Source organism: Pempheris klunzingeri, chromosome 1 (assembly GCF_042242105.1).
Source record: "Pempheris klunzingeri isolate RE-2024b chromosome 1, fPemKlu1.hap1, whole genome shotgun sequence".
In the NCBI taxonomy this organism is placed as follows: Eukaryota; Metazoa; Chordata; class Actinopteri; order Acropomatiformes; family Pempheridae; genus Pempheris; species Pempheris klunzingeri.
This window is the reverse complement of record NC_092012.1, coordinates 21253794-21276334: the sequence shown is the minus strand read 5'-3', so window position 1 is coordinate 21276334 and position 22541 is coordinate 21253794. Positions and strand designations below refer to the sequence as shown.

The following is a 22541-nucleotide window of genomic DNA, read 5'->3' as shown; positions in this document are numbered from 1 at the left end:
AGGAGTAACTATTTATCAATGTTCCTCCACTCGTTTTCTCTTTTTCACTGTTTTTTCTTTTCATTTATTATATCTTTATATATCTGCTGTTCATTTGGGATGAATAAAAACAACAATGTGAAGTGTGTGTACCTCTGTCCAGGAAGCCACATCTGGCCATTTTTGCAGCAAGCACATAGGCCACAGCCTGTCTACGGCTATGTGGAGAAATCTGGCAGTTTGAAAAGAAATGACACAGTTGAACAATGTGTCCATCCCAGCAGGTTCGTTACAGCCACTTCAAATTCAGTCCAAACATTCCCAGGATATGGATGATGCTCACTTATGAAGCTCTTGAGGTTTCGGTTTGCATGAAATTTCCATGGTGTAGTCAACACTTCATATGCTGAAATATAGGACGTGATTAGTGGCTGTTCTCTAGCGCCACATAGGGGACACAGGAAGTTACATGTAACTCCTTGATGCACTGTCCGAAATACATGAAAATTCTGAGCTTGGCATGGAAGGGTCGGTGTCTGGCAACAGGATGAAGCCGCCGCCCAACCCGACGTGCACGAAGGTGTGGGCGTCTTTAATTATTGGTTTTATTTGCATCTCATCTCTTTAAATGAAACCAAATTAAACAGATTGTTGTTTACATTTTTATTTATACACATTGCTAAATTCATACAAGTCAAACTTGCAACAAAAATATCTCCTCTGCCACCAGAGGTTGACCTAGCCTTGTTTGGGGCCAGTATTGCACTCTGGGTAGTGTAGGCACAGTAAAGAGGAAAGAAACTAAGACTGCTGTCAGCAGGCCTGTCACAGGAGAGACTAATGCAGCTTTTACACAGTTCTCCGGTCACGAGCAGGAATTAAAGCATGCTACAGACTGATCGTTTAACTGAAACAGAAGACAACTGTAGCTCAGGTCCATCGTTAGGAAAGGCTTCAGGGTACACCTCTGTTCTTCTACATTTAATAACCAAGTCTCCACGTTTGGAAGGAGCTGGAACTAATAAAACAGAATAAATTAGTCATTCTACTCCGTTAAAAACGGTCCGTCACTTAACACTTTGATTTGAGCACATAAATGTGTTCTTTTTACAGAAAAAAAAATAATACACAAATTAGACGCTGTACGTTGAGCCGATAGTCGTTGGATAGTTTTAAATGATTCCAGCTGAGAAGTACAGTTCGATATTCCCTCTTGTTTCATTAATCAAAGTCAGTCTCAATGGCTTTTTAATCTATTTTAATGGCACCACTACACTGCTAGAGGCCATCAAACCAATAAACATCGTGCATACACACACACACTTTGAAAAGTCAAGTCCTGTAGTGGTTAAGAGTGAAAGTTTAGAAGTACATAGAAAAGACTGTAAGCAAAAGTGTTACGGTGTGTACGGCCTCAAGCATTCCAGGATGAATGTCTGTACAGATTTCTAGGGGGGGGGGGGCGGCACACATATGTAGAGCATTTAACTATACATGCATATTTGGCTATGGTTTGTACAGGCTCAACACCATCTCTTCTCCACAGCCAGCTATTACAGTAGGGGGATCCACAGGGTCAGCAGCCCCACATGAAGTTTTAATGACTTCAGCTGCTTCACCAGTGAATGTCCTCCGAAATCCAACAGTGGCTTCAGGAGTGTTAGGCCAGCAGTGTCAGATATGTGCTGATAAATGGTAGCTCATAGGAGAGGGGCATTGGCATTGGCAGTTCAGAGTGGCACTGGAACGTGTTCAGTTTGATGGAAAAACTGAGATGCATTTGGGAGGCGACCTCTTCAACAGGCAGTCGGACTGAGGGAGGAGAGATGAAGGCTAATGGTCAGTTACAGAGGACCAAGTGCACCTGCTGGCCGTAGAAAGGGTGGTTGGAGCGCTCAGCTACGGCCCGCCGGGCCATCTCCTCACTGGTGAAGGTGATTAAGGCCTCGCCGCTGCACTGGCCACTGAAGTTGTACAAGATGAGAACGGCGTCTGGCTGGAGCTGCAGAAAGAGACAAAACGTGCATGGGACAATAAGCGTCACTGGTTTGAATGCAGCTACACCATGAAAACACCAGGGCGAGCCCACAGAGCCGAGGATGGACAACGCCCTGGGGAGGATGGGCTCATCGAAGAGGTCCGGTTAGGTGGCGAAAAAGAGATTAAAAGGGCAGAGCTGAAAGAGCCAAAGCAGAGTACATGCTGTTCCCAGAGGACCTGAAACCCACGAGGCACCACACACACTTATGATCTGCTAGTTTGCATGCATCAAAATCAAGCATGATGCAAAATATTTTCCTTCAGACATGCAGATATGAAACAATTCACTGATCATGTCAACAATGACAGTAAAATCCATGAAGCCTACATGTTAGAGAATCACATGTTGGAGCAGGAGAGAGGGAGGCGGTTAGTGGGGGAATGCACTCAGAGCCTTCACTGGAAACAGTGGAGGTAGTGAGGTAGGCCCCGAGCTGAAACCATTTCTAGGACGTGTTAGGGATGATGATCTGACTCCACCTCACAGAACGTACAAATGATCAGACATCTTCATGATATGGCCTTACAACACTTTAACTTGGATCTGATCATTAGATTTCGGTGGCCTATTATTTCTTCTTTAGCTTGGTACAGACTGGTGGTCATCTCGTGCAAATCATGTGACATGCACATAATCTGCAGGAGGCAGCAGCGCCACAAGTCTGAGCTGAAAAACTGAGAAGCCTCATTTATGAATGAGGGCACAGAATCTTGGTGCTGAAATATGACTCAACTGTTGTTTGCTCCATTGTTCTTTTTTGTCGTCCCAATGTCCCTCACATTTCAAACATTCTGTGCAGTGCTGTGACTTCGGTTATGGGGCTGGTCTGGCTGACATGCCGGGTCAGGAGCTCAGAACCTTGATGGCCAGATTGGACATTCCTCGTCAGATTATACTGTCAGAGCATTACTGTGTGTAATGGTTCATATGTTGGGATTTGTTTTTGCGGCAAGGCTGACACTGCTCTAGTGTACTGTACTGGCCATCTGCTTTTAATATGGGATGTTGTGTCTCACAAATTGTCCATAGTGAGCACAATAATGTGTGACATGACATGCTATCCTTAATTAGAAGCTACGCTAAAGTGCTAAAGTGTCTCTACAAGAGGTCCATCTTGACAGTTTGCTGCCAGCCTACTCTGCATGCTGTCCATCAGCCTCAACATGCAGATGTTATTTAAGTGGAGGAAGTGCCCTCTCTGGCCTCTGGTCTGGAGGCTCTTCTTACCTTGGGGTGAGTCCCTAAAGACAGAGCCATTCTTTGGGCTGAATCAGACTCCTGGCCTGTTCGCTCATCTGAACCATGCCGCTGTACTCGTCAGGGGCGTACTACAGACAGCATAATAATGAACGGACAGTCAGGGTGGAGGCCTCACACATCACAGCACAGTTTTAGATACACGCACAATATCAAGAGTTATATACACTCTCCCTCTAGGAGGAACACACACACACGCTGAACAGGCTTCATATGAGCCACACTGTGGGATTAAGTGTTGGAATTGTGTGGTAAAGGACACCGGCACTGTTGTGGGAACTGTTTTCTCACCCAAGGCCAGTGTGAGCGACACGACAACAGCCAGAAAAAAAAAACACACTCTCACTCCATTAGGGATATAGTTACAGTAGTTCAGCCAACAGTCAGGACTGGAGTCACAGTCACACACACAGTCACACACAGACACACACAGTCACACACAGTCACACACAGTCACACACAGACACACACACACACACTAAGTTCTGCCGTGCACAACTCAAAAGAAGTTCATATTTGGTGTGAATATGATGCTGGTTACCCCTTCAGTAATGCTCCCTCTCCCTCTTTCCCATACACACACACCTACTTCAAAGTACAGGGACTGTACTAGTGCTGCCATGTGGACCAAAAGCAGACCCAAGCTCTGTGCTACACCAGCACAACTCCTCCACTTTAAACTCCACCCCTCTCCCTCCTCCCTCCCCCCTCCCAGACTTTGCACACCGTCTGGAGCCACACCTGTCAGGGTTCATACCTGCTTCAGAGGACTCCACCTATTTTGGACTGGCTGCGAAAAATACAGGCAGCACAGAGAAGGGGGGAGAACATAAGTGCAGTTAAACACTACTGTGGTGTGATTTTGCAATAGAGAGCACCAGGGGTAAATCTCTCTAAGTGGTCCAACAGCTCTAGACTGAGGCTATGCAGGCTGTGGGAAGAGTTCAATCAACAAAATGTATGCTTGTCTGCAAAGGCCCTTCTGGACACAAGGTGCAGTTTTAATCCGTGTGTGAGCATTTTAAAACCATCCCACAGCTACAATTACTTTACATGCAGAATAACACACAACACTTTTGCATGTTTGAGTGCATGTCTCATCCTTGCAAACAGCAATGCACTTTCACATCTGTGTCTTCATTGGAGTGCTACATGCTGACCTGGTATCCCTGGAAGAAGCTGAGAATGTCCTTGACTCCAGTGTTGTAGGGCAGGCCCTGCATCCTGACCAGGGCGCCGGGCTGAGGCAGCACCGAAGAGGCGCTGGCTGCAGCGTGGTGGGGTTGGGCTGCCACTGCTGCTGCCACTGCTCCTGGTGGAGCTGCAAAGTAACCAACTGTGGAAGGAGACACTGGGGGGCTGGAGAGGGAGTACGTTAGGTGAAGGAGGGGACAACAGGTAAGAAATTAGAGAAACAAAGCAAGTACAAATAAAGACAGATGTGGTACGTTTTATGGTAATCCGTGGCTGGTGATACACTAACCTGGGGTAGTAAGCTGTGTAGTTCATGTTCATATTCATGTACAGGTGTGGCTGAGGGGGGTAGTAGGCCAGAGTGTGAGCAGGGCCATGTGCTGTGGTCTGAGGAGGTCTGGGAGCTGCCAGCAGGGGGGGCTGGTACAAGGCAGCCTCAGAGAGAATGGCAGGTGGTGTGGGGAAAGCAGCATAGGCTGTGGGAGGAGACAGACCTGCAGAAAGAGACACACACACACAGTCTGATCATTTACATGTGCATGCACAGCCCTGCATATAATATGAGTGGTTACAACATGCTGCACCATGTTAAAAAAATACTCCCAATCATGATAGCACCATGAGTCACCATGAGCCCTGAGGACACATTAGATCTCAGGGTTCAGACTCCCAGCCTAACTATGACACTTCTGATGAGCAGCAGCAACAGCACCCTCTGCTGACACATTTAGAATTACAGGACACCGGCACATTTAACCCTTTATAGGGCACTCATTTGAAAATCTTAGAAAAGTCATTACAAGACTTTTTTACTTTTGTGAGTTTTTCAAAAAAAATTAATGTTATGGTGAAAATCAAGGTCAATGAAGTTACCATATATGATTTTCTTTCTGTCATGTAGCCTGAGTGTTGCTGATTGGCTTGGAGAAATCTCGTAGTTCTACTGCCTCATGGTGAGGCAAGGGGCGGCATTTTGAACTCCCACTTAAATTACTAAATACGGTGCCTTGCCCGATAAAGGGTTAATTCTGTTGATGTGTGAGTGGCGACGTGTGCTGCACTACTATGATGAGAGCAAAAATATACAGAGGGAAACACACCTTGACAGGCTGGAGAGCAAGAGAAAACAGAAAAAATCTGCACTCTCAGCAGTTCGATCTGTAATTCATACCCGCTCTACCCAAGTTAGATTAGCAGGGTGGGGAGGGGAAATGACATAGGAGCCAGTCGCCTTATTTCAAGTCTGTGTGCCATCAAAATGATTTGAAGCAGTTATTCTAAAAGCTAAACCTGCATAATGCTGCTTTTAGCTGGTCAGTTCTAAACTGTTAAAACTGCATGAAACCTCGACAAACAAAACCAGTTTAAGCTTGCAATAGATAATTACCATGCCAATGAAATTGTCCATTCTAATTGTCAGTCTACAGAATATCATTGTAAACTGGGGTTTAGATTAACAGTTAAACAAAATAATGTTCACCTAGGACATCTATCACCATTTTCTAGCACTTCAGAGATGGATTTTTATCAATGAATTAAAATATAATGAGCAGATTAAATGATTAAAAACAATCATTAATAGCAATCGTAGCATTAATTATTAATTAAACAGCCAGTGTCTTGTTATAGTTTTGGCCATCATTATGATGACAGTATGATGATTTGGGGACACAGTGACATTGCGAGCCATCTGTACACGAGGGAAAACAAGCAGTCAGACAGGTGTTAAACAAATCCCAAATGTAACCCAAAACACTTACTGTATAGTTATTAACAAGCAGTGCAAAATTAGATTCTGTCAATGACGTATAAAAATAAAAATCCAAAAATGAATAAAAACTGATTTTTCCTTTAAACATCACAACTGACAAGAAAGCCGCACAAAGCCACCTTCTGTAGGTAGACATTTTATTTCAAATGCTTAGTGTGTCCTTCAGGATGTCATACTTACACACACACTAATAACAGTATGGTCGTATTTACATACAAACAGCCACTATCCGTGCGAGGCTGTGGGCAGCTGTGGTCTACCGCAGTGGCAACACAGTGACACATGCTGCTGACCTTGTGGAGGCCGAGAGGTTTCCAGGTTAGTTGGGGTCAAGCAATATGTAAAAAGCAATCACCATAAGTCTTTTTCTAGGGAACATAAACCCTCAAAAACACTCTCAGGAGCCCATTTAATATATTTCAGAAGGGTCTGTTAATGAATTGTCATTACGGAGAAAAACACACATAGAAACACAAATTAAAAGGTGCTCTCCAGTGGCTGCCAATCCCAATCTAATCTAATCTCCAGCAGCAATGAGCCATTACAGAGCAAAGTACATGGTTCGAGTTGCATTCAGTCCGGTCTAAGCTGGCATCACTGTCTCAGAGGAAGGCAGAGATGAGAGTATGTGTTTTACTAAATACATACCAACAGGCTTTGCTGCACTGAAACATTCAAATATTGTGATGTTTCTAGGAAATTAAATTAGAGAAATAGGTTTGCTTGATTCCAAAACTGAATCCAGTATTTCAGCCTACTCATTCAGGTAGGATTTCTACGTTGCACAGCGAGCAACAGGCTGAGCTGGAGGCTGGGTGACCTGTCTGGTGGAGTTCACTTACAGGGAAGCTTGCAGGGTGGAGGGGAGAGGCCACTGCGGTTCAGGGTTCCCCCCATCAGCACGATGCTCATCTCCTCTGTGGAGCACTGGAACACCTCCACATACCGGTCCTTCATGGTCTTTTTATGGCACTTCTGGGCCACCATAAACGCCTTGTCAGGTGACTTCATTTGGATAAACGCATCACCGGAGGGCCGACCCTGCAGAGGGGAGAGAAGCAGACACAATAAGTCATGAGATGAGAGTGAGCATGAGAATACAGCAGGAACAGTTATAGCATTTTACATCAAACATTATATGATGGATTTGGCTAGTATTTAGAGAAGGATGGGGCTGGGGGATCAAGTTAAATTTGACCAAAATCTGTTAAAACTTGTACTGTATTTGGACAATATCAATACGTTTTATTTTTGTTTTGTCGTGGAAGGTTTTCTTTTCCTAAAGCTCCTTCTGATAAAGAGATACTTGACAGAGGGCCTATGGTGATGACATCTAGCGGTTTGGCAGCTGTGCCTCAGTCCCCACCAGTCTGACCTGTTGGTTGAGGACCATATGGACTCCGTGGGGTTTGATGTCAACGGTGTGATCTCCCATGAACTCGAGGATATCCTCAATGCCGGCAGTGTAGGGCAGGCCACGCAGGCGGACACAGTCGCGGGTGCTGCTGGCTGCTGGAAGGTAGGGAGGCGTGGCGAGGACTGGGACAGGCATGATGGGTGCCGGGGGTAGTGTAGAGATCAGAGGCGTGGACATGTAGCGGTTCAGGACCTGGCAAACACAAAAGAGGAACGATGATGAATCAAAAGACATCACTATTCATTTTCTCCAACTGCCTGAAGTCTCCTTTGATTAAGTGTCCCGAGACAAGGACGACAAATTTCCCACAATTCTCCAGAGGAACTCAGGAGGCCTGACTGCAATCATGGACATTTTGTGGATGTGAAAGAGACAAATGGACACACAACAAAGTTTAACAAAAACAAACTTGAAAAGATAAAAAAGGTTGAATCAAGTGTGGTCCATTTGTTAATAACAGTTCACAGCCAGCAGGAACAAGCTGAAAGACAAAGTTCACAGCAAAAAAAAACAATATACATACACATTGTGCAATAATATAAATATTATTTTCAGTTGTGTCGACTCCATGGTAATGTGATTTATGGGATGTCTTGGTAAGTCACACACTTTCAACAGCATGTTTGCTCACTTCTCTGCGTTGTCATGACATCAGTTTCTTAGAAAGCCTCTGACAGGGGAAGCAGCTGTTGTGGACCACAGTCCTTTTACAGTTTAAGGGGAACTTTGATTATTTATCGATAACTAAAAGGCTTTCTCAAGAGCCTTATCTGGAAGAAAATGCAGTGCATGGATTGTCCACATTTGATTTTTGTTAATCAAATAGTGTTTCATGTTTGCATCTAAAATACCATCTAAAGACCCCTCTCTTCATATTACCAAAATGTTATTTTGAAATGTTACACAACACAAAGCTATGTACATGAAGTGCAGAGGAGCTTAAATGCTTTTATATGACGACATCCTGTTGCATACACACCAGTGGCCTCTTCATTTCTTGCATCCATTTTAAATCCTTTGATGCTGCATGTCAGCACATTTCTCAGCAGTGGTCTTAAGAATGTGACAGGATGATTTTTTTGCATGTCATGACAAAAATTATAACTCAAAGATTTCTCCAGTTCATACAACTATAAAAACTTACCTGCTGCACCTCAGCCGCAGTACTCCGAAACAGCTCAATGTAGCGCTTCCCCAGGATCTGCTTATGCTTCTTCAGGGCATTCTGTGCGTACTCTTCACATGAGAAGAGCACAAAGGCGTCGCCAGTGGGCCGTCCGTCAGGGTACTTGACAAAGAGCAGCCCCTCAGAACCATCTGTAACTGGGCTCTCCGGACCAAGGAAGGACAGCACTTCCTGCGGTGTGGCAGTGAACGGCAACCCCCGCATGCGAATAATCACCTGGTTCTCTTTGGACAGGAACTGGGCCACCTCGTTAGATGTGCCTGGTGTAAGAGCACAGCAATGATTAAACACCTCCCACCATGGCAACATTCAAGTGACATTCATCATTTTGTTTCAAGGTTTACATTTTTCATGTAGCTGTTCGAGGGAACAAACCACCAACTAGGGATGGACGATGTGGCTTAAATGATCCATCAGGATCTAGTTTATTTTATACTGCGGCATCGATAGAAGAATACCTGCGTTGGCTAATACAGCAGATAAATACCTCACAGATTAAGCTGTTTCATCACATTGACCCTCTAACAATCATAGAAATCAAGGTTTGCAATGAAGGAATCATTCTAATTGATTTGCAGTACTGTATTTGCAGTGCCTAATACACCTTGAGATATTGACAGGAGATACACAATGGTATAAAAAAGCAAGCAAATATTTCAGTTGGCACATTTCAGTCTTCCCATGGGAGATGTATTGTCATATCTCCAAACCCTACCAGCCTCACTTCTTTCCCCAAGACAACTACAGCATGTCAGCATGTGTTCCCAGGGGGTCTAACAACTCAACAAACTCCAATGTCTATACCAAAAATATTTTCAATTATGTATTCGAGTCATTGTTAGGTTTTTTTTTCTAGTAACATATTCTTAAATGTTATGAACCATTTGGAGATGGTATGGCATATCTGACATCCCTAGAAAACAGTGCTAGGCAGCAAAGTAACAAACAATTTTACAAATCTGGTTGCAAACTAAAACTAAAAACCACTGGCTTTGCCCACTAATGCGAGCATATGTCAGATTTCTTTACCCCCCCCCCCAGCTTTATTCGCTAATCACACATTCACCTACATTTGGTTTGCGGTTTGTTACGGGCCAGGCAACTGTGCCAGTCCCCCTTGTTTTTACATGCATGAACAGAAAGTTTGCACATAGCACCATTAGCCCACACATTCATTTACATGTTCACTGTGAACTGCTTTCATTTCTATTGATAATGCAGCTGTGTCTTGTCAGCTTGAACTATTTGCCTAAAGTCCAATGTGCTGTCAGTCTGTACAGATCTTAACCCTGAGTAAAGTCCACAAACAGACTGGCAGCCACTGTAAGTTATCTGCTCCAAGTGACTGTGTTTCTTTGTCAGCTATCTCTGTCCTGTGTTTCAGCTGGCTGCCGCTCTATGGTCCAGACGCCCCAGGCCCTGGCTTTGTCTTTTCACACCCCCTTTGTACCAGCACTGAGCAAGTCCTTTCACCGGCCATCAGCCCTCTCTCCCCCAGGGGAGTGGAGTTCAAGGCTGAACTGAACAGGTGAGCTGCTGTTAGCCGAGAGTGAAATTTCTCTCCAACTGGCCTCTGAGGGGTTGGGCTGGGGATGAGGAGGTGAGGAAGTGATGGGGGGCAGTGGGGGATGCTCCTCACAAAGCGTCTTTCATTAGTCTAAGATAAGCTCCTGGGGAGTCACTGGGATGAGGCAAAGACACGGGTAATTGGAGAGAGAGCCAGAGCGCAAATGAGATCCCTTCTTTTACGGTCACTAAAGAGCTGCTCTTTTACAGATGTGGAAAGGTCTTGTTTTTCTTCAAAGATGCGGGAAAGCCATGAAATAGGAGTCTACCTCACACTAACAGAAAGCCTTTCAACATAAGTCTTCATACAAACATGGTGAGAAGAGAGGAGAGGAGAAAAAAAACTGATGAAATCTGACCTCCAGCAATCTTGAGGAATTCCTCTCCTGTGGCCTTGTAGACCTAAGACAAGAGGAAAACTGGTTTAAGCTATAAACAACAATTAAACAAACAAACAAATGTGACAAATCTCCCCTCAAACGTCAAAACTGACAAACTCCACTTCAATAAAAAACAAGGACAGCAGTGAAAAAAGGCAATGGGGTTTTTAAGTGATATTGAGCTTGAGGGAATTTGTAATATGTCTAATTTTGTTATAATTTAGTTCAGAAGACATTTTACAGACTCACACTGAATACCTAGGGGGTTCATCTAAGCATATTGTAAAACACACACAATAAAATGGCAGATTGAACAAGGATTAAGTGCTGAGTCTAACCTCGATGTAGCGGCTGCCCATGTGGTGCTTGTGGCGCTCCAGGGCCAGGTCCCTGTGCTCTGAGTTGATGAACCGAACTAAGGCCTCGCCATTTCTCCTGCCCTGGGCGTTTAGACACAGGGCCACGCCACCCCTGAAACACAGGTGTACGAGTATGAACACAGTTAGTCATGTGGAACCAGTCAGGAATAAACTTCTGCAGCTGCTACTTTACAGGATAGTTATCAGAACTGGATTCAAAGGAATATCTAATGGTCTTGTGAGGTCAGTTAAAGGAATAGTACAACAATTTGGAGAATATGTTCATTCACTTCCTTGAGTAAAGGAAGATACCGCTCTTGCACTTTTATGGTAAATATGTAGCTGCAGCCAAAGTTGTTAGTTTAGCACAAATGCTATAAACAAGTGAGATGTAACATGTTAATTATTGGGCAGTGTTGGTAGGCAGATTTTGCCATCTGTGGGCAGAGTTTCCAATCTTTATGCTAAGCTAAGCTAAATAAGCTCCAGCTACATATTAAATGCACCAGTAGTGATGCACTTGTGTCAACCTGCAGTGATTGTTTTGCCAGAGCTAATGGAGGGGAGCCATCGTAGTGATGGAGTAGGCTACGACAACTAGGAGTGTGGGCGGATTAAAAAAAAAAACCTGATGTAAACACAATATAAACAGATAAAAAGAAAGAGAATAAATAAATACAGAAATCAAATCATAAAAGTGGCATAGTTCAAGCATGCCTTTTTGACCTAGTCACTGCCAGAAGCGGGTGACTAAGGTTCCACACTGCATGTTTAAGCCCTTTTATGAGGATATTTGACTAAGATCAGAGTCAAGTTGAAATGGTATAAACCCATTTTATTTTTAACACTTCTCTTGGAAAATTACACTGGACATTATTAAGATTTATATTCTACAAACATTGGACATTTGAGCCGTTTAAAAAGAGGGGAAAAAAAAGCCTCAAATCTGCATCCTGACTAACATGCTGCAGCAGAAGTTTAAATTAAGTTCAGTGAAGTAAAGGGGCTGTTGGCCCATCAAGTCCGACCTACTTGGCAATACTGAGGCCTTTAAAGAAGCGAGCAATGTCTTGGTCTGAAGACTGCCAAGGAAGCCCGCGCGCTCTGATCACTGTCTCGCTGTCCACTGGCTCTGTCTTACTGCTGAAGAGACAGGGGGAAAAACATGAAGAAGATTCTGACTCATTTTAAATGAATGAATAATTAGAACAGATTGTTTGACTGTAGTTTTTAGAAAAAATACCAACACCATCGCTCTTAAATTTTGAACTACTCACTGTGAGGCTACTCACAGTAAGTGCTTAACACAGTAAAACAGTCCCAAGATTAAATGTCAGGGGGTTGTCAAGGTAATAGGCTTTTGACTGTCTGAGAGCAGCAGGATTTGGTGTTCTGCTACTAGATAGCTAGGTAAGCACTTGATGGCAAAGTTGGACAGCTTTAATAACACACTTGTGGTTTCCTTGTTGCTGTAATCAATGCTCAGGGCCTGAGGTCTGAATATGGCTGGGGGGGGGGGGGGGGGGGGGGGGGGGGGACCACACTGCTGGCCAACAGGTGTGGCAGTGACAATGTACATCTATTGAAAGGTTCATACATACCATGTGCCAGAGTCAAACTTGTACTTCACCGTCTCAACACACGTGAACTTGTGATCTAAAAACGGAAAAGAAAATTGGATTGGGTCTTTTTTTCTACGCATTTTAAACAATCTTGTTATTTATCACCAAAGACATGCCTGGCTGAGGCTACTGCAGTCAAGATGGATGACATCAGATCAAAGTTTGCAACATATCTGGAGACAACGTACATCCATCCATTTTTCAATCATCAGCAAACCACCACAACTTCTGATTAACATTTTAGCTTTGTTCCAGTTTTCAATTGGAAAACAAGCAAGACAGGTTCTAATACAAAGCAAACTTCGTCACAGTGTTGCTTATGTAAACCCAGTCCATCAGGTAGTCAAAGTAGGTTAACACATAACAGCTTGCAAACAGTGCATGCCACTTGGTCTTCATAAGGGCCTGGCATTTTTCTGCTTTCTCTGCACAGGTAGTTCACAATTTACAATCAGCTTCTAACAGCGCTGTAGGAGCTGATGGGCACTCAGCATCTAACTCAAAGTCAGATCATTTAAGTAAAAAGTCTGGTGGTTTCTTACTATAGGGCTCAGCCAGGACGCGGAGTGTCAGTTGCACCATGCTCCTCACCTCCCTCACCCCCATCACCTGCTCTGACACAGCAGGAAGACCCACATCTGTACACACAGTTAAGGACACTGACCAGTTTATGTGTTCCTTGTATCGTCCCTGAAATATACAGTCAAAAGGAGTATTTAACACCATATCAATAAGACTACAAAAGCTAGTTTAGAGCACAAGCGAGAAAAGGATACATTCCAGCATGGAGGCTAGCGTGAGCTTCTCCACAGGGCCAGCGTTTGGGCAGCATTTCCTAAACTCCTTCCTCACATCCACAAATGAAAAGAAACATTCTGGAAGGACCAGATTCTGAAGAGGAAGAGACAAAAGAAGTTTGGCAATCTGATATGGATATTGGATACAACAGGAAGCTACACGGTGCTGACATCGTCGTGTGTAAGTTATGACCAGGGACACAAAAGAAATGTATACAGGTCACTGGCCTGTATGAAGCTACTCACATTAAACTCCAACAGTATGTGTCTGCAGTCTTGAGACACAACAGTGGGGAATATTACCTTTTGGGAAGCTTCAGGGTGGATGGCCTGTCGGATGACCAGTGGACTGTCTACACAAAGTGTGTAAGAGCTTCTGCCAAGGCATTTCAGTTCTGTTGACACCGACTGCTGAAACTGCAGAATGAAAAAAAGTTACTTTTATTCGAAGAATATTTCAGAGTCTGTACCCATCACAGGAGAGTGGGACTGTCAGAGCAGATCTGAGCATGCCTAAAATATCAAATAAAGTATTTTTAGACAGACACAGCCAAACAAGGAGGCGATTTATTTTGAATCAATTTGCACACACGGATTTGAAACATTAAAACATTTAGTGCCTTCATAATAAACAGGTCATGGCTCATGTATCTGTTGTGCAAACACCATCCAACATGTTGAAGTGAGAATTAGTGTTCTAAAGGCAGAGAAGTGCATGTGGTTTTGCATTTGACATTTGTGTTTGTTTCTCATGAAGAATGACGCTCGTCTAACAGGTTTCAGTGTTTGCCTAGCAAGGGAGGGAGCAGGCAAAAGGGAGGAATGATCACACCACTAATCACCAGGATCACAGTTTTCTCTTAGTGCTACCAACAGTCACAGCCCCTAAGAAAAAAAACACACAACCCATACAAGTCCAACCTGTTTGACTCCGAGGGCTACAACACCTAACCCTAAATACCAGCAACTCCCACATATGTACATGTTTATTTATGACTACCTGATTCAATGAGCCCCATTCCTCGTGTTGTGTCAACCTGTTGTCGGTGGCATTTAACTGTCAGAGATCATCACTTCAAGATTAACATACACTGAGGCAATGACTGCATTTCTAAGAACATTATACATGATGATTCATCTCAAAGGACAGCCATGTTTAAATGGTTTTTTCACAGGTTGAATGTTGTGTTAAGCAATTTTGACCACTCACAGCAACAAAGCCTCCAAAAACTATTATCTTATGAAGTTGAAAAAAAAAAAAGAGATTTTATATATATATATATATATTTTTTTTTTATTGAATTTATTTTTTTTTTCCCAAAACCTTTCTGAAGTCAATACTTGCTTGAATACCACTTGTATTCACGTGCTGCTCAGTGTTTCCATGCAAGATGGAGACTACCTTTGGGTCATGTCACTGGCCTCTTCAGAAAGTGGTATTGTTGGTTTTAGCCTTCCTTTTCCATGGTCCCTCAAAGTCATCTCTGTAGCTAAGTGCAAAGTTAGACTGTCTGGGAACACCTGAAATCCAGTGACTGACTGGTTTCACATGGCCACTGGCTATGTATGACAGATCTTTAGATGGTGAGGGAGTATTAGAGGAGCGTGTTGAGGCATGCTTTGGAACAGTCAGAGAGAAATGCAGGGCTATTTGACAACGCCAACCAGCTGCTGACAAACGCTTCAGGTTAGATTAAGGGGGTTTTGAGGTGGTTGGACAGAAACCTGAAAGAATTATGGATTTGAGGAAAAACAGTTTGGGTATTTGCAGTGGGCCCATGATACCTAACCTAAACCTATAGTATAAAATGTTAAATGTCATTATTATTACTTTAACTAAGCCCCTCAGTCTCTTTCCACCTTACAGTCTTAACGTTACATTGCAACTTTCCAGGTCAAGGTCATGTGAAAACAGGAGCTGCACTTCAAGCTATTTGCAAACTCAAGGCCCTGCACAGGTTCCAAAAATGTTACCATGGCTCTGTTGAGAAGGAAAACAACAACCACACAGTTCTTGCATATAACTGTTTTACTTTGAGCAACTGAGTATATCAAGAGACGCAGATGGCTTGTGTGTTAGAGAGACTCAAACATGTGAGGCATGTTGCTTGAAAATTAAATACAAATGTTCTTTGCAGCAAGAATCACATCTACCATAATACACATTCAAGGCTAGAGAAAAAAAGAGCTGTTGAATAAATGAATAGCCATGTTGGCGTGCTACCTGGATCTGATGAAGGGGTCATTAGTTCACACGGCTGCCACAGATGAACAACAGGATACTTGAATACAACTGGTATTTTAATCCAAACCTTCAATTACTTCTCAATGTGAGGTTATGATTAACTGTGTGCGACAATCATTGAACAGGTACATTTTGGTAAAAAGCTGCACCACATGCTCAACTCTGTCACTAAATGTTATTCTTGATTAAAAGATGGATCCAAGAAATTATTTGTAAAACAATGTACACAGAGGAAAGATCTATTTTAGCTGCTTGAATGAAAAATATGAAAACCATTAAAACCACCTTTGAACATAGTTAGAAATAGTTCAGAGTATGATAAACATTTTTAGCAACTATTTGGACATCTCAACATAACTGACTTTACCTTCCCTTCAGAACGATAGACACTGACGGAGCTGTAATTGTCAAGTAAGTAGGGAAGAAGTAGTAAACAGGACGATTGCGAAATTTAAAGTCCATGACTTTGAATTCCCACCCTCAATGAATTAGTCAAGACCTCTTTTGTTGAACATGCATATATTGTGTATGTACAGTACCTGTACAGTCTTTACTGTATTTGAATTTTTTCACTGAGTTGCATGTCAGAAAGCTTACAATATCTTTTTTTCCTCATTAATCCAACTTAATATCTGAAGTTTTCATTGTGCAGTAGAGACAAAAATTTAAAACTATGGTACTCCAAAATGCTGTAGATTAATTTAGCTGCACAATTTAAGCACAGCCATACTGCACACTAATGTTTACAGTGATAACAGGACGAACATTTGGTGACAAAAAAACAGGACTAATGTTTGCTCATAGCTGTGCATGCATGCAGCCCCACCTTGGCCAATTACTAAAGCCGGATTACTGAGAGAAAAGCAAATGTTTTAGAAGATGTAGCGACACACCCTCTCCCTTTCTCCACTGTGTCACTTTAAATTGAGCAAACAAGCTGAACAGAAGACAAATCTCGCACTAACAACAGATTGGTGGTGACAAGAGGCCGCTGAGCAAAATTCAGGAACAGACCACAGAAGAATGGTCAGAGCATGTCTTCCTTAAATCAGATACATTTCATTCTCAACAAGTAGCATTGTAGTAGATGCAGTTCTTTAGCATGAAAAGACTAATGTGCACCATGTGAAATACAACACAACTACCAATTATTGGCCAATTAAGTTAAGTCATTTTTGCAACTTCTTGTCAAAGTACCTGCCAATAAACATAAGTAATTAAATAATGCACAAACACAATGGTTTTATTCTAATGATAAAATCATCATTATCATACTTTGCTGGCAAAAACTGTCAGCCATTACCAATTGTGATGTGATAACCCATGTCACACTTTCTATTTGATAATGCACTCTTACTGTCTGGTGAAAAAAAGAATTTATTTTTGTTCAATTCCAAATAAAAATCCACTCCAACATACAATGGACACATTTCTATGTCTCACTGTGCCCTATGAAAGGCATTTCCATAGCTGAGGGGGAGGAAGTGGCCTTTGAACATGGTCCTATCAGAGTTTGCTCTCCAGTGTAGCAGGACTGTTTGTATGCAGAGGTGAGGTAAGGAAACAACCTCTGATAAGGGCAGCAGGGAGTGTCAGGAGCAGTCCCTGTGGTAGATGTTTAAGGCACCTAAAGCTAAACACACACTGCCACCACAACACGTTGGCATGCCTCCTGACACGCGGGAGTTGGACAATGCTTGTATTCTCACTGATCATTTCTAACAGGTGAGATGAACACAGATATAAATTACCATACGTTCTCCTAACCCAAGGTCTTCACATTGTTTGCATGTACAACACAAGAAGAAAATCATCAACAGTGGAGTGAGACGAAAGTCCATTAATAGCTGTACACCCAAACTGGAATCTACTGTACATGTCTAAAACTGAAATAAAATAAAAGGTTTCCTGTGTTAAACAAGAGGTTACCAGCGCTTTAACAATGGGCATCATCGTAATCATCACCACCACAGGTTTGGGTTCTTACAAATCAGATGTTTGTGTGTCATATTCATGCAGTCTGTTATTCACACACCAAGGAGTGTGAATCACTGAGATGCAAATGATTTAACTGTCACAACATGGCTGCCTTTGTGAGAAGGCACCACATACCAATAATATAACGTCATGTAGAACCCAGTAGTCAGCATTTCTGGCGCAGTTTAGAAAATGATTCCAAAATAATGATATAGTGAGTATAAGAGGATGCAACGTTTCAGTTCCACAATAACAACAACAAGGTGTGTGAGGTCTCACATCACATGCAGCTCCCTGCAGGCTGCGGCATGCTGTCACTGTCCCACACTGAAGCCAAGCCTGGACAAGCAGCCTGACTGCAGCTAAATCATCCTCCAGCAGCGTGTGGGTGCACATGTCAAATTTTATTGTACAGCAGTTAGTGTGCAAGGGAAAAGCATTAAGCAAAACATACCAGTACTGGCATGTAGTGAACAATGTAAATGAAGTTCTACTTGACTTACTGATGGGGACATTATGGCACAGACGGCATGCACATGTACAAAATACAAAGCATTCACAGATCCAAGTGCAATGTGCAAGAGAAGCTCATGAAATTAAATATTACGTGTTCACAATCACAAAGTTATGCAGTTTAGCTGGCAAAAAAATACGGACGCCGAGTGGAAAACAGCCCTGCTTAGCCTTCTCTAGCTTGATGAAATCTTTCAAAGAAAACAGACAGGTGCCCTTGGGAGGGTCTAACCACATACGCAGGGCCCACCAATAAGAGGCAGCTGCTCTTTTCCCCACTATCACTGAATAAGCTGAAATGGGCTTCCCAACGTAAGGAAAAACTGTGAGCCAAACTGCAACTCTATCCAAACACTCACTCTATCTGGAAAAGTGCCCATTTCCTTTTCTTCCCTGTATCAAAAAGGACCAAAGTAATCTACAAATGACCAATGGTGAGAGAAAGCAACGGGTGAGACAAAGGTATGAAAAGAACAAACTGATTGCTTGGGTTAATATTTGAAGGCTCAGCACACAAACTAACCTAGAATGGAGCTGAAGTCTTAACAGGTCTGTGCGAGACAAAGGGGAATTCACCATTTAGACCAAACTCCCATGAACTTTTAGCTGTCTTGGGCTGTGGATAGACTGTCAAAACCTCAGCATCATCATTGCTATAATGCCCCAAAGAGAATTTTAAGGAAACCTCATTTTCAATCCATTACCCCAACAAACCTGGTTGATAAACACACAGCTGCACCAACCCCAACACACTGTTCCAGCACGGCAATGAGTGGGTATTAAACTATGAAATACTTGGAGGAGTTGGAAGGGTGTATCCAGGTATCCAGTGCAAGCAAACACTCTTGCGAGGGTGGCTGAGAAACATATTTGGCAACATAGGCACTGTGTCAAAAACACACCTCCTGACAGGATGGAACTGGAGAGCAAATCTTGGCCATAAAGAAGTGCCACTGAGGATGAAGCCCAAGACCTGAAAGCCTCCCCTCCCGTCTGTCCTGCAGCCTAAAACAGAGGCGTGGTCCCAGGTAAACATTCCACCTTCCAGATGTCTGCAGCGTGCATCAGGCTGAGACAAGACCAGACCTGTGACTCCTCCTTATCTCCAGGCCTCAGGCTGTGCCTATCCTCGCCTCCCAGCTTCTCCCGACTGTCAGCAGAGTTTAACTGTCAGGGCCAAACCAATGGCACATCTCAACCGGGCGGGGGACCGTTTTTCTTAAAAGGTCATGGGGGAAATTTGACACCCCTTAAGTTAATTTACAGCTCACTACGGAGTCAGGCTTGTCGCGTCTCATCTCGCTGAGGGCAAAAACTGTCAGAGGGAAGCGGTTTTGATTTAATTAGCTCCTGAATTTCTTGTAATGTTGCATCTGACAAAGGTGTTAAGAGCTGGTGCTGTGGTTTTCATAGTGAGCACGAGAACTCAAAGGCCTGTTTTAGATGGGAAACGATTGAAAGTAACTCACCTGTTGCAGGACTTTGTCCAGGGGTTCAGCTTTGAGGACATCATCCACAGTCAGCCCAGTCTCCTCTTTGCACTCCTCTGTCAGCTCCAAAGTGTCTGGCTTCACAAGACATCTCTGAAGCTTACCAACCTGCGAAGGGATTTAGCGTTTCATGGCGCAGAATAAAGCGTGAGGGGGGAAAAAAAGGCTAATTTATGGCAAATCATAAGCTACAACACCCACATTCAGGACACTGACTCCTAAAAAAAAAGTCTAACTATTGACAATTGGAGTCGCAAAAAGCACTTAATTGTCAATGAAGCGTTGTTTACATCGAGAAGCTGACATGCCAAACCAACAAGGTGTGTTTCCTCCATGAGCTTAACACTCCGCTCCTCACCTGCTTGGTCTCTTTTGGTCGCACACCTGTGAGAGGGGAGCTAATCACACAGGGCACTGATGTAGCGTTAGCTAGCATGAGCCAAGCAGGCTACCGAGGGCTCCGGGGGAACACACCATGTTGATTTAAATGTCTAACACACTGTTCCACTACAGCTACACACTCTGACTACATTAGAAACCGAACTACGAACGAACGGGTCACAAAGGTCCGTACCTTTTTCTCATGTAGATCCACAATTTGCCACACCAAGAGAATTATTTCCCTCTCATCCGAACCCAGTTTACCCCCATTTGCACCAGCTGTTGCCCCAAAGAACACCACCAGAGTATCACTGTGCGAAGCCATCAGGGACCACAAGGGTAAAAACTACAATTAAAGCAAAGATTAAAATAAAAATAACACGAGGGTTCACCTTTTTCCAAGTGATAAGAAGAGCGAACAAAAGGGCTGGAAACTCAATTGAGGTAAACGGAGAGAGAAAAGGGGAGATTATTTTCAGAGGAGCCACGAAAGAGTTTGCGGTCAGACACTCTACCTGTTGGAGTACTTGAGTGTGTTCTATCCAGAGATACTGGTTTAACTGGTAAAGACGGCAGGAATCCGTGTTTCTTTCACACGAACTCCATAACAAGCCCTGGAGTTTTTTTTCCGCCTCTCCTTTCTATTTTTTCTGAGTTACCTGTGTGGCTCGGCCCTTTGCGCGAGGGGAGTTACAGACGCGTCGTCTATTGGCTGGTTTGGAAAGGTGAGGGCGGGATGCTGAAGTGAGAGCTGCAATCTCATTGGTCAGACCTGTTGAATCAGGAAGTAGTGCGGCTAAATGGACTGTTAAACTTCCATGAGGCATAAAGCCGAGTGGTGTTTCACAATGATAGTGTGGGGTGGTCTGCTGAACACAGAACACCCGGCAGACACAGGGTAGCAGATGAATGTTTAGATAGTGGACCTGAACCTGTACTTCGTTCCACTCATTTCCAAAAATGTAACCGAGAGTTGAATAAATCTTTTTCTAGAAAGAGTTTAGACAACATGGAGGTGTAGATGTAGCATGTGTGTGTCCTGTTGTTGCATACCTCCTATCCCACCTTTTTGTCTGTTACTATTTGATAGATCGCAGCCCCTAACCCCAGAGAACATGTGCTATGTGCTTCCATTGTCCTGGAATACATGTTTTAGCCCTCAAATTAAATGTTCCTATCTCAGTTAGGAGTTTAAGTTTTCACTGACGGTATGCAGATGCAGAGCTACACACCTGCACTACATAAGACCGATATCCACTAAATGCTTTTAAGTTGTACACTTTGGATGATTGCTACAGCACCATCCTAATGAAGATTCCCCCTCATTTACATGTAAACGTTTCTACGGGTTTGGTTATGGTAAGGTAGAAGGGAATGCAGGAATGAAAGGAGGGAGGGCGAGAAGATGGAGAAACAGACAGACAGAAATGACGATACAGATACAGAGAGGATAAATAAAGAGTGCTGCAACCAGCCTGCTTGTAATGGAAAATTTATTGTTTCTTACATGTTTTCAATTTGTGATCCTTATTAATTACTCTGAAAACCCACAGTGCTTCACACTCACACTGTGATATGGTACAACTTACTATAACAATGCGGTATTTTTCCCTCTTTTTTCACACACTCTTTTGCATGGCTGTATATCCATCCAGTAATGGCTCTCATATGAAAATGACACAGAGCAACAATATCCAATCTAAAGTTTTCAATAGCTTCACAGGTCCTTACTGGCCTGCTGGAGTTTTCAGCAGTCTTTGGCCCAGTTCCCAGAATGCCATGTTTTGTTCCTCCTGACACTCCCATCTCTGCTTGCTATGGGCCAGCAGACTGCAGTAAATGCAAGGCCTTTTGTCTCCCCGCTGTCTTTCACTCATGTAAATCCCTCAGTTAGAAGGGTAATTCTTAAATGTCTTCTTCTTCAGGTGGACTTGTTCTTTCCAGCTGAACCAGTCTGATTAGTTGAGGGACACATGCTGGGAAACACTTCAGCTGAAATCCTAGACACACAATGATATTCCTCCACAAGAACAGCAAAGAACGTTTGTCTTTATGACATCGCAGACAAAAATGACAAGTCTTTCTTTCAGCACATGTAAATGGAAAAAAAAAGAAGTGTAATTGAGAGGGCCACCTGTACGAGCCACCACCATACCTAGAGAATAGCTTCAGTGTCAGTGGTATTATCATGTGGTGTGAGATGTTCCTCTACCAAGTCGGTGTCAAATACAGTGTGTTATGCCAACTAACACTTCTCACTGAATGTTAGAGATAGCGAAGAGTCATGGCTTAGTTATCCCTTTGGCAGGTCCCGTCCTGTGGTGTGCTTTTAGCTGGGTGAGGTATGGGTTACATTTAAATGGATT

The 22541-nt window shown here is 43.3% G+C and overlaps 1 protein-coding gene across 2 annotated transcripts; it reads right to left on the bottom strand.

Moving 5' to 3' along the window:
- Positions 1-1849: 1849 nt before the first annotated feature.
- On the bottom strand, positions 1850-20800 carry esrp2 (epithelial splicing regulatory protein 2). 2 transcript variants are annotated; one of them, XM_070832466.1, is made up of 17 exons: positions 20691-20800; positions 20369-20521; positions 19774-19902; positions 13873-13986; positions 13549-13663; positions 13315-13410; positions 12752-12806; positions 12183-12293; positions 11130-11262; positions 10771-10813; positions 8804-9105; positions 7618-7851; positions 7085-7283; positions 4761-4965; positions 4438-4636; positions 3248-3348; positions 1850-1981 (listed from the first exon to the last, which is right to left on the bottom strand). In XM_070832466.1, exons 2-16 carry the CDS (start codon positions 20498-20500, stop codon positions 3262-3264), a joined length of 2154 nt encoding a protein of 717 aa, XP_070688567.1. In that variant the 5' UTR covers positions 20501-20521; positions 20691-20800; the 3' UTR covers positions 1850-1981; positions 3248-3261. The 2 variants fall into 2 exon arrangements, with proteins under 2 accessions (XP_070688567.1, XP_070688575.1); XM_070832474.1 differs by having other exon boundaries at positions 12183-12290.
- Between the last annotated feature and the right edge of the window lie 1741 nt (positions 20801-22541).